The sequence below is a fragment of the Pleurodeles waltl genome, chromosome 11 (assembly GCF_031143425.1).
Source record: "Pleurodeles waltl isolate 20211129_DDA chromosome 11, aPleWal1.hap1.20221129, whole genome shotgun sequence".
In the NCBI taxonomy this organism is placed as follows: domain Eukaryota; kingdom Metazoa; phylum Chordata; class Amphibia; order Caudata; family Salamandridae; genus Pleurodeles; species Pleurodeles waltl.
The window spans coordinates 906,707,061-906,729,769 of record NC_090450.1 but is presented as its reverse complement, the minus strand read 5'-3'; the positions used below and the strand labels follow the sequence as shown (position 1 = coordinate 906,729,769).

At 41.7% G+C, this 22,709-nt stretch overlaps 1 protein-coding gene across 4 annotated transcripts in view; it reads left to right on the top strand.

The window, feature by feature from the left end:
• Positions 1–22,709, top strand: part of CUX2 (cut like homeobox 2) — a 661,979-nt gene that overhangs the window by 535,668 nt on the left and 103,602 nt on the right. For all 4 annotated transcript variants that reach the window (XM_069214853.1, XM_069214854.1, XM_069214855.1 and 1 more), the window contains 2 exons: positions 9,199–9,265; positions 14,355–14,403. In XM_069214853.1, the coding sequence (XP_069070954.1) occupies positions 9,199–9,265; positions 14,355–14,403 (116 nt within the window). The remainder of the gene's footprint in view (positions 1–9,198; positions 9,266–14,354; positions 14,404–22,709) is intronic.

Here is a 22,709-nt window from a genome sequence, read left to right as displayed (position 1 = left end):
GACTCTGTTGCTGGCCATGAAGATGGGGTCGAGTGTGTGTCCTGTGTACTTTGTGGGGTTGGTGACTAGTTGGGTGAGCCCAATGTTGTTTATGTTTTTAAGGAAGTTGGCAGTGTTGGCGTCATTGTGGTCTTTGAGGTGAAAGTTGAGGTCTCAGAGGAAAATGTAGTGTTCGAAGTCAAAGGTGAGAGGCGTGATGAATTTGGGGATGGCATTGTAGAAACTAGGGTGTGGTCTTAGAAGTCTGAAGACAAGGGTGCTTGTATGCGATCTGTAGGCGAGGGTGCCATTGTGGCACATGAGAAATCTTCGGAGTAGGGGGCACCTCTTTAACATTAGGAAAGGTGAAGTGGGAAACTACTTTTTTGGGGCTGTCCACTGAAACTGGACTCTTGCCAATGGTAATATTGATCTTATGCAGCTCCTGCTTTTACTGTGATTTTGGGAACTAATTGGCTGATGAAACATAACCCTCAGATTAATTGTGCTAAGGTCAGTAATCATTTCACAGGCCAATTTTGTGCAAGTCACTGTTCCCAAAGAAAGGACTGCTCAAAGAACAACCTCTGTCCTGTTTGATGGTGACCCGAGGCTCAAACTTCTCAGACATTCCAGAGCGATAGAAGGATTATGAAGTCGTCTTCAACAAGAAGGGAGCTGATACATTACCTCCAGAATCGACCCTATGATTGTGCCATCGAGTTACAGCCTGAGGTGACGATTCCTCATGTGGGGCATATTTACCCATTAAATCCCAAGAAAGGGCAGATCCTGAAGGAATATCTTTATGAACATTCAAAGAAGGGATTTATTCGTCATTTCAACCCTCCTGCAGAAGTTCCCATTCTTTTCATCCCAAAACCTGGAGGAGATTACCGCACGTACATAAACTATCATGCTTTATATCAGATCACCGTCAGACATAGATACCTGTTGCTTATGACTCCTGTTTTAGTCAACCAGCTGAGTTTCACAAAACTTGATCTGAGAGGAGCATATAATCTTTACCTCATGCTCTCAGTTCCATGGAGTACCAGCTGGCCTGCTTGATGGATTGCTTGGATGAATGGAAAACCACGTTTAAGACCCGGTGTGGGCATTTTGAATACTTAGTGGTGCCTTTTGCTCTGTGTAACATCCCAGCAGTTTTTCAACATTTTATTAATCATTTTTTTCTGATTTAATAGACATCTTTGTTATACTGTATTTAAATGACATGCTTATTTTCTATAACTCCCTTGATTATTTGAATTCTAAGGGAGAAAAATATTCAAACGCAAAGAAGGCACCGTTTTGGGGTTACATGTTTGATAAAGTTTTCCACATGGATAATGAACAGAGTAAAACTGTCAGAACAGCGTATTCCTGCCACCATCAAAGAAAACAGGAAGTTCATAGGGTTCACAGATTTCTATTGCCATTTTATTAAAGACTTTTCCAGGATTGTACGCCCTATTACTAAACTCACCAAGGAGGCTGTTCCTTTTCACTGGGGGTATTGATTAGCAAACAGCATTTGCTCAACTTAAGGAGGCTTTTGCAATAACTCCAATATTAAGATACCCTGCTCACACCTTACCCTCTGTCGCTGAAACTGATGCTTCCTTGTAAGCAATTGGAGCAATGTTGTTACAGAGGCATTGCAAGACTTAGGAGCCTTATTGAGTAGTTTAACTTTTGTGCACATTAAATCCAACAAAAAGGAATTACAGTATTTATGGCTGTGAAGCAATGGACATTCGTGAAGTGTTCTGTCATTTGAGACATTATTTGGAAGGAGCAGCTTCCCTATCATGGTCTGGACAGACCGTAAGAATCTTGGGTACCTCATATCAATGAAGTGTTTGGACCCTCGACATGCCCACTGGCCTCTCTTCTTTTCACAGGCCCAGTATAATATATCATATTGGCCCAGTGATCGCCATCGAAAAGCAGAAGCTCTCGCTTCAACTTTGGTTGACGCTATTCCAGTGAGAGAACATTCTGGTATTCTTCTGTTAAAAGGGACCCACTCAAGGGGACGTTGATTTTCTGTTATCTGAAATTCAACATGAATAGAGAATGGGTTCCAGAACAACCAGAAAAGAGAAAATTTCAGCACTGGTATTTAATTCTCGAAGGTAAACATTTTGGGCCTGATTACAACTTTGGAGGAGGTGTTAATCCGTCCCAAAAGTGACGGTAAAGTGACGGATATACCACCAGCCGTATTACGAGTCCATTATATCCTATGGAACTCGTAATACGGCTGGTGGTATATCCGTCACTTTACCGTCACTTTTGGGACGGATTAACACCTCCTCCAAAGTTGTAATCAGGCCCTTTGTGTCTGATGTGTCTGCTCAGAAAACATCCTATGATGGTGTCATAACAGTCCAGAATCAGGCCACGCCAGATTTGGTAGAACTCACAAACATTTGTGGTGGCCCAAGATGACTTAAGACGTTTGTGAAACTTGATGTAATCAACGTTCAGGCCAAGAGGAGCACAGTAAAACTGTAGTGTTGTCGCAGCCGTTACCCAGCGCGCTTCAGCTGTGGACACAACTGTCTGTGGATTTTATTGTGGAGCTTCCATAATCTGATGGCAGAACAGTCATTCTGGCTGCGGTTGTCTGTTTTACCAAAGCGACCTCATTTCATTCATTTACGCCAGCTAGCCACTGCGCCCAAACTGGCATTGATTTTCCACAAACAGATCTTTAGGTTACTTGGGTTACCTGAGGTCATCATCACAGACAGAGTGTCCTGGTTTATTTTTCTTGGAAGGAATTAGTGAGGATATTGGGAGTTTGTTCATCGACATTCAATAGTTACCACCCACAGACAGACACAGATTGAGAGATTAAATCAAACATTAGAACGATACTTGAGGTGTTATCCCTTGCACAATCATACCAAGTGTCTGCAGTAGTTACTTTTAGCTGGGTTTGCGTTATTAACTAATTGCTCTCTGCCTGAGGATGTTCCTCATTGTCACTGTTCTTATGTCTTCTACATTTGTATTTGGTCTGACATTCCCGCTGTCTTAAAGAATCCCACAACGCAGTCTCTAGTGAATGGCAGCCATAAAGTATTTTCAAATTGGTACAGACAACCTCACCTCAAGTATATTGTAGGAGATCTACTTTGGCTATCCTCAAAGAATCTGTTGATCACAGTGTCCCATCCATAGTTCGTTTTGTGGGTCCCTTCAAGATCACAGGGTTGGTTGATACCAGAACCATCAGATTAGCACTCCCCTTCCACTGGTGTATTGATCCTGTGATTCGTGTCTTCCAGATCAAAAGGGCTTATACATCAGCCATTCCACTACCACCCCCAGTAATGATTACATGTTTGTGTTTTCCCTTCTCACTGTTCGCGCTGTACTTTTCTTCATGTTAGGCAGGGCTGTACCAGTGTACTTGCTTCCCTCTGGTCCCCTGCAGCTCCTTGTGACTTACCAGTTCATGTTCTTCCAATGTTGGTGCGCTCTTACTGATACATCGGCGAATAAAGCTCTGCGGGACCAACGCTCCCTTTCATGACAGTTCTCTGTCTCAAATCCGGTGACCGGGGCTAGTTACAGTGCTACCCTTTTCATCCAGGTAAGCATTATATTGAGTCCAAGCTGTAGTGTGATGCACACTAGGTTTAGATCTGCCTCTAATGTACTATATGCTTTTGCATTACCATCCAGACTTTACCTGCCTCTCTCTCTCTCTTCCTCTGTCTTTCTCTTTCTCTCTCTCCACTGACCTCTTTTTTTCCACAGTGGTGTTATCTTTAGAGGTGTTTTTCCTCCTTCTGAGAGTGCACTGTTTTAGGGACAAAGGCAGATTCTCGCCACTTTTGAGGCACCACAACTACTCTCAAATTCTGACAAAACAGCATGTTAAATGATATTTTGGCTATTGAGACACAGCTGTGTCACATTATCCATCTTCGAACTAACATCTTTTAGGAGTCATATGAATACACCAATGAAAGTGATGATAACGTTCTCAGACAGTGACAATCCACACTATTTTATATGTAGGAAATGTGTACATTCAGGGGGTTATTCTAACTTTGGAGGAGGTGTTAATCCGTCCCAAAAGTGACGGAAAAGTGACGGAAAAGTGACGGATTTACCACCAGCCGTATTACGAGTCCATTATATCCTATGGAACTCGTAATACGGCTGGTGGTATATCCGTCACTTTACCGTCACTTTTGGGACGGATTAACACTCCTCCAAAGTTAGAATAACCCCCTCAGTGTTGTCAAGGAACCTCATGGTCAGAGAGTGGCAAGATATTACTCCCTTTAAATGCACACATTGTAAAATGGTTTATTTCCTTTATAAAGTGAAAAGAAAAGGTGAATGTTGTGAAAATATAATTTAAAAGACAGAAGGTTCTTTAAAGAATCCTACATTGTTCATGTCTCCATATTAAATAGGCGTTTCCAGATAGTCAAGGTTTAATCCGCTATTGAGCGAGAGGCGGCATGTTTATTTACTCTACCCTTACACATCTTTTTTTAACCAGCATTACATTCATTTTGAAATGTGGACAAATACTGTGCTCCATACCTAGCTCAGATGCAACAAGCAGTGTTGCTTGCACTTTTGCTGTTGCATTAACGAGGGCTAATTATTAATATTTCAATACTCTCGAGGTTTCGCCTTACACCAGGCTGGTGAGTCCCACATTTTGATGGCTGTTCTCGGTGCACAAAGGAATACAATTATAACGGTGTAAATGTGTCTGCAGCGTGTTCAGAAGGATACTCGGTCCGTCAAAGAGATACAGAAAATCCAGAAAAACAAAAATAAACAGGAGGAAATCCAAGGCAGTCGGAGTTCAGACATACAACAAAATTGTCCCAGTTAATGCTTTAGTGCAAAATGTATTTTAAAAAAAACCCTAGAATGTCAGTACAAAAGAGCGACATCCCCTTCAGCCACCCAACTAAAAAAAAAACATTGTTTTTACAAATTCAGTTCAGCTTTTTTTCTATTGACTTATGGGACTGAAATTTATTTTTACACCATGTTTCATCTTGGTGACGAAAATGGCCTGCCTTTTTGCATCAGTCTCAGGCCAGAGTAAGAAGAGAAGACACAGTTTTGAAGTAAAGGAGAGTTTTACTGCGACTCATCTAATATGTTGTTTTTTCATCCAGGAGTCTGAGTTATGCATGAGGTTAGGGCCCAATCATAGAGATGGTGTCCATAGGTATCCACATCCGGTTTCAGGTTAAAACAGCAATAAAGGAATCCTTCTCCAAGGAGTGCTAAACTGCATTTCTTTTCGCTATGTGCTTGTAAAGAGCCTTTCGATGGGATGGGGAGGGGCGTGTGGGCTTCAAACCCTTACCAAGTCTGGGAGATCTTCTGCAGCCTTATCAGACGTGCTCTTCCGCCGGAAGCATGCAGAGCTGGATCCTGGACATTTGTGCATAGCGCTGCTAATCACCCCTGTGTAAAGCCAGTGCTAAGTTTGGCAGTGCGAGCTTTGAAATATGTACCTCCGATTGTCTTTTGCCTTTGGCGACCATCACATTGTGCCTATCATTAAAGACAAGAGTGAGCGAGTGAATGCATTGTGACCCACATAGCACCCACTGCAAAATGAAATGATACATGGGGATGCAGTTAGAATTATTGACGGGGCAGCTATGGGAGAAAAGGCAAGCAGTTTGAGGACATGCAGTTATTAAACACCTATGTGATGTCCAGAAGCTGTTTAGGCCTGTGTAAGCTAGAGAGCATTAAAGTGACATGGTACACTGCCCGCCACATAAGTAACAGTAGAATCAGATGAAAAATATACTCTATTTTTATGCCATGCAAGAATATGTTGGGGGCGTGGCACCCTTGTCAGCTGCTGAGACTTCCTACATTTTAGAAGACGCCCTAGGACCCTTATTATCGCCTCCTATTTATGGACTAGAGTTTATGATGTCACCCAGCTTTCAGCTTAATCCACTATAGTACTTCTAAAATGTACTGTCAGTCAGATGTTTACTACTTTAATTCCTACATTTACTTTTGCTTATGTCGATTCTGCTTCTCTTGCTTGTTACCCTACTGCTGTGTTAATCTGATGTCCCTTTCAGCATCCCCGTTTGAGCCCCTTGCAACAGACTCTAAATGCGTACTCTCAGGTCAGTCTTGGATTTCAGATGGACTTTGGAAACAAGTTTGAGTGGCTCATTGTGATGAAATATCCACCACGTTTGGTAGAAACTTTAAACCTGGTTTCCACTGGGGGTTTATGAACAAATATTTCATAGGTGTATTGTGGAGATACTTGATGATTTTAGCCTGAAGGGTTCTGTGTGCCTCACTAAAGAGGTATTTGTGTACCAGTCGTATGGCCTTTAATTGCGCCCTTGTTTGTGTAAGAAGCCACTGCAGGCCCTGCAAGTTATGGGCCGTTTTAGTCAATGCAGGAAAGAGGTGAAACCCTGCATTTTGCACTTTTTAGTGTTGGCCGGCATTAATCAAACATTCGGTGTAGCTATGGTCACAATTTCTCTGCACTCAGGGCATTTAAATAGTGGTACCCTTCATGAAGGACTAAGTAAAAGGGATGAAGAAGTTATTCTGTTTTCTGGATAGGGAATGACAATGTCTTCCCATGTACCTTTGTTACCACATTTCTGATCCTTGTGTTATCCTGATGAATGTAGTAATTGGAACGGACAGTCATTTACCACCAGACAGACTCAACATCAGCTCATTCAAGAGTATTTAGTCAAGTGGCTGCCTTGGGAAAACACCAAATAGAATTTCCACCGTGATAAAAGAAATAAAGCATTCTAAGGTCTGTAGCTGGAGACAGAAGCATACTGCCCTTGGAGAAAGAAGTCATTGTCCCTCTATGCAGGTTCATCTAAAAGGCAGGTAGTGCTGGGCTAGAAGCCAGCCACATGTTACTTGCTTGTTATAGTTTCAGTTTTCAAAGGCATACCTTTTTGGGGAATCCTGCGATTTCTGTCTAGGCCAGTATGAATTTGGCTGTAATGTAAGAAAATCTTTATGTACATTGTCTTTAACATTCCTGAGCTCTCAAGCAATGAGTCACTCTCGGTTGTGAGATTCTGAGCAACATTTGAAAACAATCAGGGAAGTCCAGCATCTCCAGCTTCTAGCTGCTGCTCCCCTGTCCTCAGGGGAGTCCTTCAAAGCCTTGATGCTGTGTAGAGCCTTCTTTGCACTTCAGGTATGGTCCATTATTGATTCTGCTGTTTAGGTTGCAGTCTATACGTAATGGACAATATATATATCTATGTAACTATATGTATACTACACATGTGTAGATGGGTGTAAAGCCTCGAGAGTGTGATTAATCACATTTCCTAAAAAAGATTCCTAAAAATCTAATTTACAACACGTTTTCAGAATATATTGTTATATCTTCAGGTCCAGGTCCCAGAGGGAGTCCTGTTTAAGACTCCCCCTTTGACTCGTCAAGCCCTTTATGGGATGTGTTGTTCATTACGGAAACACAAACGTAAACCCTATATGACCCACCATCTTTTCTCTGACCAACAACTAAGCTTAATTATTGGTTGTTAGATTTTTGTAAACAGGCCTAAAGGTTGCACTTCATTAGTACCATTTACAATCCGTTGACAATAGTATTCGATTGCCACTGCAGTCCATTTCTAGTCGGTATCTATTAAATACATATTTAAAGATGTGACTATTTTCAAAAAAAGCCTTGTTGCTGCTCCTCGGGGGCTTAAGGGTCTTTCAACAAGAAAAGCCTCAATAACACAAAGTAGTTTTACTTTTTAAAGTAAAAATTGTACCACTTAGGGGCCAATGGTATAGTTTAAAAAGAGAATTTGTTAAAAACGAAAAGAAAGAAGGCTTTGATGGTCCGAAGCCTCTCAAAGTCAGTGGAGGAGAACTGCACATCTGTATAGCTACAAGAATGCATGAATTCACAGTGTGAGGTCTACTACTCTCCCTCTGGTAATGACAGGCCAGTTGAGTTTGTTAGTCAGTCGATGTTTCGACCACTGATGAACCAGCCAAAGCTGGTAAAAAAAAAAAAAAAGAGAAACGTTGAGAAATATTAATTAGGTCGAGGTTGTTTATCTCAATTGCTTGTTTCTCCGGCAGCATAGCAGAATCACTAGCAATCTCTGACATAACATTGTGAGTGAAAGGCTCATAAGGTTGAGAATTCATATATTTCCCACCTGGTTATAAATGATGTAGGGCCGTTCCTCGATGGCATTGATGCTAAGTTCCTATTTGATTTGAGCAGACTGGGAGGATATGTAAACTTTTACAGAAACTGTGTACAAGAGTCTGGCATGATATGGTCTTTGGAAGAGCGGGACATGTATTGGGAATAGTTGTGTAGGGTTGCAGACGTTTCCTGGACTGTAGATTCTCACTTCCACAAACAAGAGCCTGACATTAACTTTAACTTGTATGTTTTTGTATGTTGTAGCGCTCAAACTGTTGGACATGCATCAGGCACCAAGGAATGGAGATGCAGGAAGAGGGAGGAGATTAATTGGAAGGAAGGTGGTTGTTTTACAAGGAATTGTTTACATTATTTGAGGCTTTGCCGCAGAGAGTTCCAACACTTTCTTCTAGATGTCCTTCTGTGGATTTGATTCTGGGTACTGACTGGGAAGCCTGATTGGTGCAGCAAGGACTCTCTCTCCTCACATAATAAAATTCTGAAAGTAAATATAGGTTTATGAAACAATAAAAATCATTGTGTAGCTTCACTGTAACTCGTTTTAAAGCTTTTGTATACACATTTTTTTCACAAACATCGACTGTGAATTGATTTTTATTTCATTGTCTTCGGACGAATGTGAGGCCGGGGCTGGCCTGGTTAGAGTAGAAGGCGCAAACCTCAAGTTCAGCAAGTCCCACATAGGATGTCTTATCCAGCTAAGAATTCAGGCTACACAACAATCAGGGGTTTAATTAAAACTGTTCCACTTAATTAGGATCATCTGGCTACGGTGGCTAGAGATGTTGCTAAATGTAGTGCTTGGAAGCCAAGAAATGTGTCTGAGTGTCTTACAAATGTTTAATAGAACGTAATCCCACTGGCTTGGGAGGGAATGCCATCAAAAATAAAAATACAAATTGAATGAATGTGTTCAGCTTTGATGTTCGTTGAAAAGAATGAATATGTATTAAGTGTATTACAAATCCTACTCACACTGTGCATTTGTTTGTGTTGGTCAGCCTTGAAGACAACCCGGATGGAGCTGCTTGACCTGCGGTGTAAATATGACAAAGAAGCTGCGTCAAAGTAAGTGACTACAGTTTGTTTAACATAGAAAACCTCTGAATCCGAATACAAAAGCAGATTCTTTCAGCGGCGGTGGACATCTTCCATCCTGAAAGCGACATTTGTCAAGTGCGATGAGGCTGGATAGGCGCCCGATGCAACCAGTGTCATCACTCTAAGTCTGCCGCTCAGTGCGCACCAAGGGCATGATGTACGCCTGCCGATGGAGTGTTGGCTGGCGATGTTATCGGGGACTATGAGGTGGACCTGGGGGGGTTATAGGGATGGGGTACCAGGGGCAGGTTTCCGCTCAGAGCAGAAGGGCAACAGGAGACTGAAACATTGAATGAAATCAGTTTGGTGGACTTTGTGTTGAGTTCAGTCTTGCATAATTGATAAGACTTTCTTGACTGGAGGTGAAGCAAGGAAATGGAAAGGCATTTATTTACCAAGAATTGAGGCTTTGTCACTCAGTCCATAATCATGCAGAAATAGTGAACGCACAAAAACACATCCATATCTGGGTGCAAAATGTGTTCCGGATGTCACAGCAATTAAAGCTGGAAATGTATGTTTTCCCCGGTTTTTCGTGTACTGAGGTTCCAAGATGTCCTGTACCAATTACGTGTAACTCATCAAACTATTTTTTTTTATTTGGGGAATTTTGGCCTGCCACACTAGAAGGAACAAAATGCAGTGAAGTAAGCAACTCATGCCTCAAATGGATCAATGAGAGCTCTGATGGTAGCGCCTTATTATTACTGGGTAGCGCTTGGCCTTTGAAGCGTTTCCTCTTCTATGTTTTATATGTGGCCCTGATGATGGATTATACTGGCTTGCTCATATTTATGTATTACTTCCACACATATCAATCACACTCTTGGGATAACCGAGAGCTTTGCAGGGATCTCCAAAAAGTAGAAACAATCAACATTGGATGATAACCTGTGCTTAATTTGTGCTGGTGGTTGCAGGTGGTGGGCACTACTATTCGTTGGTAGTGACCAGGACTTCTTTTTCATTAGACTTTGACTCAGAGTAAGAGAGAGAAGAACCCAAAAGGAGAGAGAAAGCAAAAGAACGATAGGAAGACAATGACAATGGAAGAAAGCAGGGATTAAAGCCCACAAAGGTGTAAGAAAGATGCAGGAAATGTACGGAGGTGGAAGAAAGAGGAATGAGCTGGACTCGAGAGTAGGCAGCCTTGCTATTCAACAACCCTGGCTTTCAGCAGAGCCAGAGGTAGGCTGCTAAGAAGACTCCAGCATGTATTCAGGCACTGAGTGCATCCAGATCATTCACCATAGAAGCTGTGGAATAAGTAGCTTGAGTTACCGAGGAGTGGTCCTCGCTACTGCTTGCTTCACATTGCCTTCATGTTTTCACTCGGTACAGCCATCCTCATATCTGCTGGGATGATATGTAGCCAAATTAAGTGATTTCTAGCAATTTATGTTGGTTGTCCATTAGCCTTTAAAATATGATACAAGATATTTACAAAGGTCAGTAAACCCAAGCCTCGAGCTAGATCAGTAGTGGCAGAGCTCTAAAGGTTCCTGGTTTCATATGTGAGTAACTTATCATTCATCCCAGGTTCTTTGCTTTGCAGCATGGAGTTTGGGACTGGTAGACCTGTTTATCCCATTATTAAATCAGAATTATAACTCCCAGCATGCAGTGCAAACACCTGGACTGGATGAGCTTCTCGCACGTGGACCTGGGGAGCTAGAGAGCGCTGCATTGGCATATGCTGTCAGTCCCCTCCTTTGGGTCCACGAATGCTTGGGTAGATTAGAAGACTAATCGTGTGTTTATAAAAGCAAGCTTTGGTTGCCATTGCACCAAGACGAACAGGCGGTTTACTCATTTTCACTCATAACTTTGTAATATTGACATCAGCAAACTGTACAAAGCAAAATATAAATGTATTAATTTCAAACATGCAGTATGCATTCGGAGCAGGAACGTAGTGAGTGCTTGCGGATAGGGGTGTCTCAGCTGGGAAGAAAAAAAGAGAAAAACTGCGCAGTTATTAGCGGGGCTACTTTTCTCATGACTTAATTGTAGGGTTTGTACAGTTACAACTGTGAACAGATGTCAGCAGTTGCACCAGTCTCATGACCTGGGACTACTCTAGGCTTCCGTAGTAATGCTGGCTGTGACTGAATTTCCAAAATGAGTAGATCAGCACCATTCCTACTACGCATGCTGACTTACTCTATTTTTGAGAATCAGCCCCTAGCTCTTATTCAATGCCAGTTTGCTACTTTACGAAACACCTTGGCGATGTCAAAGAAAGCGCATGCATTTGTGACGTCAGATGAAAATTCAAATACCTTTAGTTATTGTGCTTCAGAGATTTCACTTTCTGCTTCGGTATGTTATTTACAAGTTTGATTACCTAAACAGTAACCATGGGATCCTTTATGCATAACCCTATTTACAAAGTCCTGGGGTCATGCATTTTATCAACCCCATGAGTAATGTTCGCAGTCTCCTGGTGTTACAACCTTGTTTCATTCACCCCCTTCACGAATGAGTTGAAACTCTGGAATGTGAACTTCATACTTGATTTGTAGCTAAACCCCTGGGATCCCATATTCATAGGAGGTAACAATTAGAAGTTATAATTAGCATTTCCCAAAGCAAGTACATTTTCAAGGAGCGATTCATTGACATTGAATAAGTCACTCAAACTTCCTGGTTAAAAAAAGATGCGTAAGCCCTGCGTGGGAAAAGCTGGTCTACTGCGTAATGTCGTCACTGGGATTCTCTTCCACCCGGGGCTCAGGGCTTTAAGGCACCGTCCAGTGAGGATAATCTGTACCCTCTGCAATCACCAACAGAAGGCATTCTAGAATGTTGGCTTGTTTAATGACGTCAGCTTGGGTTTTCAGACGTATCGTGACATCGTTCACCGCGTGGTCCCTTTAAGTTTCCCGTACGTGGGTTGCCTTATTAAAAGGTCTGGCCCCAATATCGGCAGTTACTACTAGGCCCCCTCCATCCCCTCGATTCTGATTTATTTTGTATGTACCTTTGGTCCCCTCTGCGTATTGGAGTAATTTTTAATTGAGCCATATTGAAGGGCCGCTTGATTAACAGCCGAGTTTGAGAGTTTTTACGGTATCCAAATAGGTTAATGTAAATTCGCCTAAATCAACCTGATATTGTTTGTCCCACTATCTAAGCACATGTAAATGAAATTGTGGATTAAATAGAAACATAATTCTACCTCAAAACTTCTAAATGACACTAACTGTGCTTTTGACAATTTTGTTTGATGATGGAATACTGGCTTTTGTATTAGAGGTTCTAAAAACTGTTGCTTTTTTCGGTTATTCATGAACCACTGAATGTATTCTGCTTCAGTTTACTAACCTTTCCCTTTCAACCATGATTGACCCGCCAGATTTCTAGTAGAGTAAAGTATGCGCATGTGATGAAAAAGAGGACTGTTCCCCAGAACAACCACTTACACCAGCCAGGGCTGTGAGCACCCAGGAGCTACGGGGTGAAATTAGAAGCTAAAATCCATCTCTTTTTAATAAGGACTCTGTGTTCCTCACAGTACTGCGTATTCACCTATATAGAAGTTGTCTCCTAAACAGTCCCCCTAAGTAAAAATTATTGTCACATTGAGGCCAGAACATCATGTCACTTGCCTGCTACGCTCCCGTCTGTCCCTAGTTTTCATTGTTCGACTTCGGTCACTGTGTCCTCAGTATTCCGGGTCTGGCTCTCTGGAATTGTTTCTAATGAGCCCCACGCTCACCATCTGCTTCCATCGTGAAGTCACTGAAAACCATGGATATCAAAGCCCACTTCTTCTTCTGCTAAGTTCTCATACACAGGTATTTGACTCTCTGGTCATTACACATGCCATTGCTGCCTTGCAGTTTGATTTTCTTGCAAATTGGAATTTGTAAGGATAAGAATGAAAACAAAAAAAAACAAAAAATCATTTATTAAAGGAACTAATATATCATGTGGTTGTTTAAAGTTTTCAAAGAAATGCAAACGTAGACCTTAGAAATGGTCGACCATTTCCCCACCCTAATTTTATACAACACGCACTGCTTGGTCTGCAGCTCTACTCTCTTGTCTGTGATTTCTATTTTTGTGTGTAGTGGCACTGGCCGAAAATGAAGATTTGACCTTCTGTAAAACAAAGCTACCTCCTTGCATAAGTATCTCGAGCCAATTACATTTGCTACCGTTGGTAATATAAATAAATACTAAAGTACTTTCGTGCTGTGAATTTTGATATTTTAACAAAAAGGCACCATCCGTTTGCACCACATTGAATGAACATTTGCTTCTCTGTTCTTTATTGGGGGGATGCCACACGTAGTTATGAGTCAGGAACATCCCCTTCCCGCCTTTGGCACATACCAGTAGCAGAGCCTGCCAAGCATTACAGCTGTTCAAATGTGTGCCAGTTTCTCTAACACACTGCAACATATTTTTCATTCACATTATGCAACGGAGAGAGGACACTTAATCACGTAATACCAAAGCAGATGTTCTTTGATAATTTGATATTGCCATCACTACATAGTTTTGCTGTAAATAATTTTGCCTTTGATCACAATTGCCGCCGCCTTCCAAAAGCATCGTATGATACGGCCACAGAATAATGTGAAGTCGATACCATGTGTTGAACGGGTTCACATCTTTTTATAACCACACTTACACAAATTAGTGGCACATGCATCCAGTGGGGACAGGTTCTGCAAGGCTGGGTAAAGAACGTGAGAACAAGTTTGGCCAAACTCAAGGGCACCCTAGAAACTTTGATGAGAAGTCTAGACTAGTGGCTGGCTGTGGGGATCATTCGAGTAGATCCTAGTCATAGCCAAGGGAATGATTCTTGCCAACCTCAAGAGTATCTAATGGAGTCCGATATAGCGCACCGCAGCCGTCACGCCAGGGGTTCGGCAGCTTCTGAAGCGCATCGTGGAGGGCATCATAGCATTATGGACTCCTTCTCACAGCGGAAGATACCCAAGGCAAACAAAAAAAAATCGTTGTCTAAAAATAAAATTGTGTCTATACAGTAAAAAAGGTGATTTTAACAACTTTTTTGTTTTTTTATTTGTTATCTCAGGGCAGATGAGCTGGGCATGATCATGACCAACCTTGAAAAGGCCAATCAGGTGAGGAGTCACTTTTTGTTTTGAATATGTTGAATGAGTGGATCAGTCCAACTCATTAGCTTGCATTGCGTCTGGTTTGGTTTATAGTGTTAGTTTTCGGATGTCTGGTAATCAAAAATGTTTACCGTGGAGAATGGGAAACGTAATTCTCAGCATATGCTCTTTTAATATGTCAATTTTTGGTTTCCAACACCCTGAGGGTGAGCACAACAAGTGGCAGTGTCTCACCGGTAATATGATCCTTCCTGCTCCGACACTCAAAGAGGCTGTGTCACTGTGAAGCCCATATGATACATCCACTATCATGCGAAATGGATGAAGGAAGTGGTGGCCAAGGCCATGCGGTCCAGTGGCGCCCCCGCCATCCCAGTTGAAATCTCAGGCTCACTTTACCAGATATTTTAGGGGTTCCAGATTGAGAACATAACACAACATACCGCCACCACCAGGCGTGTTGCACCTGTTGCTGGTGTTATATACAATGCTGAGCTGCCAACCGATCTGAAAGGGAAACAAGTGAGTTCCCAATTGGTTAATACCTCTGAAAGATTTCTTAACACTGGACCGACTCATTCACACATCATATCTAATGCAATGGAGTACTGAATGGGACATGGTGTGGCTGGGCTGACAAAAATTATTTCATGTATTCCTGCACCTCTTCGAAGATAGTAGCAGGCAAACTCACAAGCACATCATTTTAAAGTGTAAGTAAACTTTGACTAGGATCAGTGGAGAAAATGATTCAGCAGTGTTTTTAGTGATTAGAAATAGCTCAAAATACAAGAACTGGGGTGTTTCGATTCAGGAAAGTTTCTGCCATCAAAGAACTGATCATACATGAGTTGCGGAATATGGAACATTACGATGGCTGTTTGAGACCAGATGACGGAAACAAGTTTGTGACTAGAGGAGAGTTCGGGAATATGTAAATAGGACACACTCATTTTTAACAAAATTAAACACAATGACATAAAGTAATTTGCTAAGAAAATAAGGGTATTTTCACACCCAGCTTGCACAGTTACTCCAGCAGTTTTAGCGCAAAAATTAAGTGATCAAATTGGGTGTGAAAAACCACTGAGAATGTTTGTGAATACCTGCAAAGTTACAACCTGTGTGTGTTCACCACATTTTCAGTGACTACCCCCATTTAAACTCTCCTGGGAACTTCCATGTTTCTTCTGCAAGCTCTAACCCTAAAACTTCTGAAAATGTGCAGGATTAGTGGTCTTTCAGCAGTTGTAAATTTTGTTTAAGCTTGGAGAGATGCTTTGGAAAGATTGTCAAATCCTAAAACATGATCAGGATTTCAGAATTCCAACAATAGATCCAGTGTTTTGCAATGATAAGTGTAACTCATGAATTAAGAAATTTTTGTGATTCTGGTTCTGACCACTATATGACATGTTCCCCCTGTGCGGATAACTGAAAGTGGATAAGTGACATATATGGCAAAGACCTAGCTATAGAGCAATAGAGTGCTGCACAAAATAAGTTGTTTAGGATAGTGGATAGTGAGTAGGGAAATCTTCATCTTGGTTGTTAGTTATGGTGGAGTGCTATAGTTGATTGCTTTGTAAAAGATGGTTGAATGTGATATAGGAAAGCAGAGGAAGCTAGTAGAGCTCTCCAAAGGCAGTGTTAGCTCTTGTATTTTCAGAAGCCTTTGATTAGATGGCTCACTGCTTGTATGATACATAAAAGCAGTAAAGTGTGTCCCTGGGACGCCAGACAGTAAGGCATTGGGACATGATCAAAGGGGGGATTCCTGTCATGAACTCTGCTTCCAGGAGAAAGACCTTTACTTTCTAGCTACAGGGGTAGTTGGTGCTATGAATTCTTAAGTTGTGGTTCTTGCCAATGCAGAAACTCAGGGATTTAACACTGTGGATGAGTTGAGGAGTCACGTCGTCAGCATTCATTGCTGTGAATCAACTTTTCATTTATTGTTGCTTATGGTCATTGGCAAAGAACACAAATTCTGTTGTTAGGTTGAGCTTGGGGTTGGGCTGGAAGTGTCGGAGGGCAACCATTTTAGATGATCACTGTTGTTCCAGGCATAGTTGAATGTTGCAGCATACGGATGGATTTTGATATCCTTGTCAGTTCAGCAGGACTCAGTTGGGTTTCATGTAGAAGGTAAAGCTAACTGGTCAGAGCACAGAGCTTTGGGGAACACTGCAATATAAGACGAGCGCACACCTGCTGGAGTTCATCTGGTCAGCCTGAGATCTCTCCTTTTGGTAGGGCGCATTACAGGACATTACCATTAAAGACATCCTTAAGTGAGGGGGATGAGCAGGGCTTGTGGTCAGAATTGTCTAATGATGCAGGAAGGTAGAGCAGGATGATTGTCTACAGTTCCCATGATCTGTAATGCCACATCAGCCACATGAATGTTGCCATCTCTGTAATACATTCAGGACTATCGTGTAAATGATAAACCTGAAGGATAGTATTCCTCTCACTCTTGTCATAATCTGGTTTTCACCTTGTTTTTCAATGATTTTTCCTAGAATTGGCAGGTTGGTGATCGGGGAGTAATTTGGTTTCATTAGCAGGGGCAGGATCTGTCTGGTCTTGAGTGAGTCTTCAGTGAGGGGAGGCATTGATGATGTTGAGGAGCAGCAGCTAACTTCCCTGTTGATGATGATGGTATGATGTTTCCTTCATAAGAGCTGGCCTTTTGGACATGTTGAAGGATTATCGTGCTGCGGTCAGCTATCTCCATCTTTTACGTATGTATTATCTGTCTAGATTTATGTTTGTCTAGTTTTATTGCTGTCATTTTTTAAAAAGTTGTAGATGGCCGTATATTTCTTTTTGGGATGGTGGAGTGGTTTATGGCTTTGAAGAGTGTCTTATTCCTGTAGACGACTTTGCTAATGGTGGACTTGGTGTAGGTACCCTGGCCTCTATGATGACTGTCCTGCAGAAAGTGTGCCGGCTCAGTGGGTCTTCTTGTTGCTGTAAGCATCGTTGCTTCTTCTCCTGTTGACTTTTGGCATGGTGCCTGTCATTTAGCTCCTGGCTGTACCAGGGTCTGGAGGACCTGACCATAATTGAGTGTAACATTAGCGGGTCATGAGCATCTGCTGCCATCTTCTGTGTAAGGGCTGTGCCACAGTTTATCTTTGGATTTCCTCCCTTTCTTACTCTCATTTGATGAAGTACTGCTACAGATGCTGTAGTAGGTGGTTGTGATCAATACAGGTAGTTGGGTTTTGATCAGGAAAAAGCACTGTCTCGTTTCCCTGCCTGCTCTGCAGTTTCCTATGGTGAAGTGGAGAAGTGTCCCTTATCTGTGAACCTTCCCAGCAGCAACAGGGTAGTGTACGTGCACTAAGAGTCTGTCCATATTAATTCCACATGTATTTCCATTTATTTTTTGGTTGGACCCACCTTACGTTTGTCCAAATACTTGCAACAAAGAGTGCAGTTTATCACAAAGACCTACTCACTTCGCTAAAGGTGCCATAGTTATCTCTGAGTCTCCAGAAAAGGAATCACACTATCAGGTAATCCCACCGTATTTTGGCCCACAGTTGCAGTTTTATGAGAAATCTCAAATTCACCCATTGCTCAGAGATAGGCATTTATTGTATGCAGAATGTAACCTCAGCCCTTCTGAGATTCCTGTACTAAACAAAGCCTCTTTTATTCTAATCCGCCCATCCTAGCATCACAAAGCATGTCCATTATGGGCTAGCTACCTTAGAATAAATCAGCAATTTCATTATTCCCAGTCTCTCCAAGCTATGAAAGATCATAGAGTGCAAGAAGCTTCTAATCCCTCGCAAAGATGGCCCCCATATCAAGCACAGAATAGAATAGCGAGCTGAGTACTCCCATCACAAGGTGGCTGGTGGAAAAAGGTCAGACACATAATACAAGCACTGATGTGCAGAAGAGCATAGTAATTCATATTAATTGAATTAAGTCAGAACAGCATGCTTACCCTAACTTACTTTGTAGAGTGATCCCTCAGGCGTATTTTGGACTTTGGAAAGATTTATAGTTTCATAAACTGCACTCAAAAATTAAAATATTGTTCTAGAGTAACATATTTCAGAAATATATCAGCCAGTGCATCTAAAGTTAAGAATGCAAGATGAGTTTACTGTGGTTATTCTTATAAAACTAACACAACCAAATGCAATAGCACATGAATTCAGAAAAAGCAAAAAGGCCTATGTAGTTCAGTTAAATGCAGTCAATTTGATCTTGTGCAGTGAACAAAAGTATTAGTTGATGAGTTATTTCACTATGATGGTGGGGATACCGGTTTCTGAAGGTATTTAAAACATACTCCATTGTCATCAGGCTGGGAACCCTCTGTAGTACATATACAAACATGGACTAAATGTAGCCAATGCATCTCCTTTTATGACCTTAACTCTGGCCAGTGAGTTGGATAAATTTAGAGCTCCAACTCTCCATAGAGGTTTGGAAGTTCAGAATTACTACAACATGCCAATCTGACAAATGGGAACCCTTGGAGTTCTGCTCTTTCTAATGAAAAAAAGCTCTGTATTTTGGGGTCATATCTCTCCCTTGAACTTCTCATCCCCAGCCACAGGGCTTAGTCAGTTTACAGCTGTTTTGTGCCTGCGGGTTGAGCTTTGGGGGCAACAGCATTGTCAATAAAGTCTCTTCCTTCTTTTGTGACATCTACGATTTCTTCAAAAGCAGGTGTCTTTTAACGATGACCATGAGTAAGCCTCACTTGTCATCTATGTCACTGACGAGGGATCTACTTTGGATGATAGTGCAGCTGATGAACACTTTGTCTAGGAGATCCCCACTGATGGCGGCCCTTAGCAGGTCTGTATCATCACTGAAGACCGTCCTACCGACAATGACCATCCTGTGAACGATGACCATCCCACTGATAAGCTCCTCCTCCTAGATAACTTCTCCATTTACACCCTTGTCAGCCATGGCCTTTTGGTGACACTAATCTTGACCCTTCCTCAGAGCCCTGTATCAGCAACTATATCATTGTTGCCTTCCGTTTCATTCATGTGCCTATGCACATGAGGATGTGCCTATGCACATGAGGATGAGTGCAGTGACAAGGCTGTTTATGGAGGTGATAACCACCTTACTAGGTATTCAGACTATAATGATGACATCAAATTTCGACCTGGTCCTTGGGTGGGTAGGGGCTTCATATCTTTAACAACTATGTCCCTGAAATTCTGAGAAAGAGTAAGATTAACAAAAATGTCTCCATGTTGATAAAAGGTGGTGTCCTTTTCTGGATCTACCAGACTTTCTTTAAACACCCATGTGATAAGTCCCTATGGATTTTGGGACTTTACGAAATACTTAATGAATTGCATTGGCTATCTCTGCACAACCAGTTGCATTTCAGCTCATCCCTCAGTCAGAACCTGTCTACATTACCTCCTCCACTTGTATCTACTGCTGACCAAACTAAATGTCCAGTACCAGATCCGAAACGACAAAGCAACAAAGAAGATACTATCTCGGATGATGAAGATGATGATCCTGAATATGACGATGACACAGGGGGCTAAGATGATGTTCAGGAACAATGGAATATGCACTTGACAATATACACATTCAGTCGCTTCATGTAATTTACCAGTACTCTCTATTACTACTTCTCTTCTTGAATTTAAGGGCACATCAAATCAATCCGTTAGATCTCGTCCTATTTTAGACCATCTCTTACAAGTGGTTTTATCTTGTATGTGTAATTTTGCCATAGAGTATTCCTTAGTTGCTTATCTCAATGAGAAGTATAAGGTTCCTGATTCAGCACACTCATTCCTTTTTAACTAGATTAAAACCACCATGGGTTTATGGTGTCAGCCCAAAGATATCACGACAAGAGCCACTGCCTGAACACAATGGGGAAATCAGTTACTGACTTTGCTGCAGCATCTACCAAGATTGCAAATGCTAGTGCAATCGTATCAAGAAAAACTATGGCATGACGTAGACCTCCTTTTGGATAACTTACAAGATGATTGTCAAGCACAAGCCAAACCCATTCTTAGTGAGAGAGAATATACTTCTTCAGCCCTCATTGATGTCTTTCTTCAGAATCATAATATTGCTTTCTGTCAAATGGCAACAGAAGCAGTTCTATAAAAAAGTGTGTGGCTTCAAAGCACATCCTTCCATCCAGTCTAGAGTGTTGACCATTCTTTTCAGTGGACTGCATTTATTTTGATAACACGTTGGCCCCACCTTACAGGGAATCAAAATGGACAACAAAATGCAATCTATCTGAGTACCTCAACTGCAGCAAACTCTTTCCATTATGTAGGCACTGGTTATATGGCAAAAGGAGTTGCTGTTGGCCAGCCTCTTCCAGCTGTTTTTGACCTTACGGTCAGGGTTATTACTTACACTGTGTCTCCATTACAGCACAATAAACGGCAGACTGGAGGCCACAACCGATGTCAAGTCAAAAACTCTTCAGTTAGCAGGGACCACTATTGTGCCTGGTGTACAGGGCTAACTGATCCTCCCACTTCCCTCATTTCGGATTCCAGTGGTGAGAAAAGTGGGAGCTTTCTGTAAAGGATGGTATCAGACCACATCCACTTATTCATTGTTGGATAACATATGGCATGTTGATGCAATAGAATTTGTTTTCAGTCCACTACCAACGGCCCCAGTGTAGGAATACCATCTGCACCTGAAGCTTTACAATCAAATATAATCACACTACTTTGCTAGTCTGCAAGAAGGCCAGTGCCAAAGATTTTGACTCAAGTTTTTTCCTTTTCTGCAAAATATCTGGTGAATAGCACCCTATTTTGAAACTTGAAACTCTAAACAAGTTCTTCAAACAACAAAGTTTCAGGATGGTGTTGCTTAGACATATTTGAAGCCATTAGTTATGTAGATTACCTGACGTCATTCGACCTAGAAGATGCTTACTTCCACTTTCCCATTCATCCATAACATAGAAGGGACTAACGGTTTATGTTAGATGACGAACACTCCCAATTCAAGGCATTACCGTTTGGCCACAGCTCTGTAAGTATCAACAACGTGGCTAGAACCAGTTGAACTGCATCTAAGAGGTCAAGGTGTGAACATGTTCCATGCCCAGATGATTGTCATAGCAAATCTTCCTCATGCCACAAACCTACTCAAGGGGTCAACTAAAATCTGAACTTGTGAAAGTATTACGTTGACTCACAAAAAGAAAAAGGCAGTCCTCACATTTCATTAAGCCCCATTTCTAGCATCACATGTATGTGCAGAAATTCCTAAAGCGTACCCCTCTCAAGAAATGGGAGAAAGACAGCAAATAAAAGCAACACATCATGACCCAGAAATGCAAGGTCCTTCTGAGGAATATGTCACTCTCCATTCATTGATTCCTCAATTTCCCCTACAATTAAGGGTACTACAGAGACAAATAAATCTATAATGACAATACGTTGCAGGATAATGGGATGAACTGACCCTAATCACCTTTGAAATCAAACAAACCTGCTAGGATCTCAAATAAATCTTTTACATGGGACAATACCTTTAGGCTGTGGAACAGCAGATCTTTTTCATGACAGATGCTTCTCTCAAGGGTTGGGTTGCTCAGTTATAGGATCTTCTGACAAGCAACCTCTGGTCTTCTCAAAAGGAAGTCTTGAATATAAATATTCTTGATCTTGGAGCAGTTAGACTTATCCTGAAGGCATCTTGCAGCAAAGCTCCAACCAAGAGCTGCTCAGGACAGGCAATATGACTACTGTCTAATGTATCAGAAAACAAAGTGGAACTAAGAGCCTGATTTAGAGTTTTGCGGACTCGGTTACTATGTCACAGTTGTGATTGATATCCCGTCCGCCGTATTACAAGTGCATTATATTCTATGGCACATATATATTGGCGGACAGGATATCTGTCCCGTTTATGACAAAGTAACCCGCCCACCAAAATCTAAATCAGGCCCCAAGTGCTGCCACAGGCAGTAGAGTGCCTTCTGCACTGGGCTCTAATACTAATAATCACTCTGAGAATGGAGCATGTCCAGGATGGTAAAATAAGAAAATACGTAAATACTCACGTAAAGTGCTCACCCCAAGTACTATTCGCCAAGTGGTATTGATGCAGTATCGTGCACTGGTTTCCATATGTCTGGATTTGCTTAGCCTGAGGAAGGGGAAGCACACCATTATTTCATACCAGTAAAAGACTGCACTTTAATCGAAGTTTGAAATGATTTGCGTGTATTCTGAATTGCTCATGTGGAACTGAAAAGGTTCCCTGAAGTGTTACGACTACTTCACAAAATCACAGCTGTAAGCCAAATT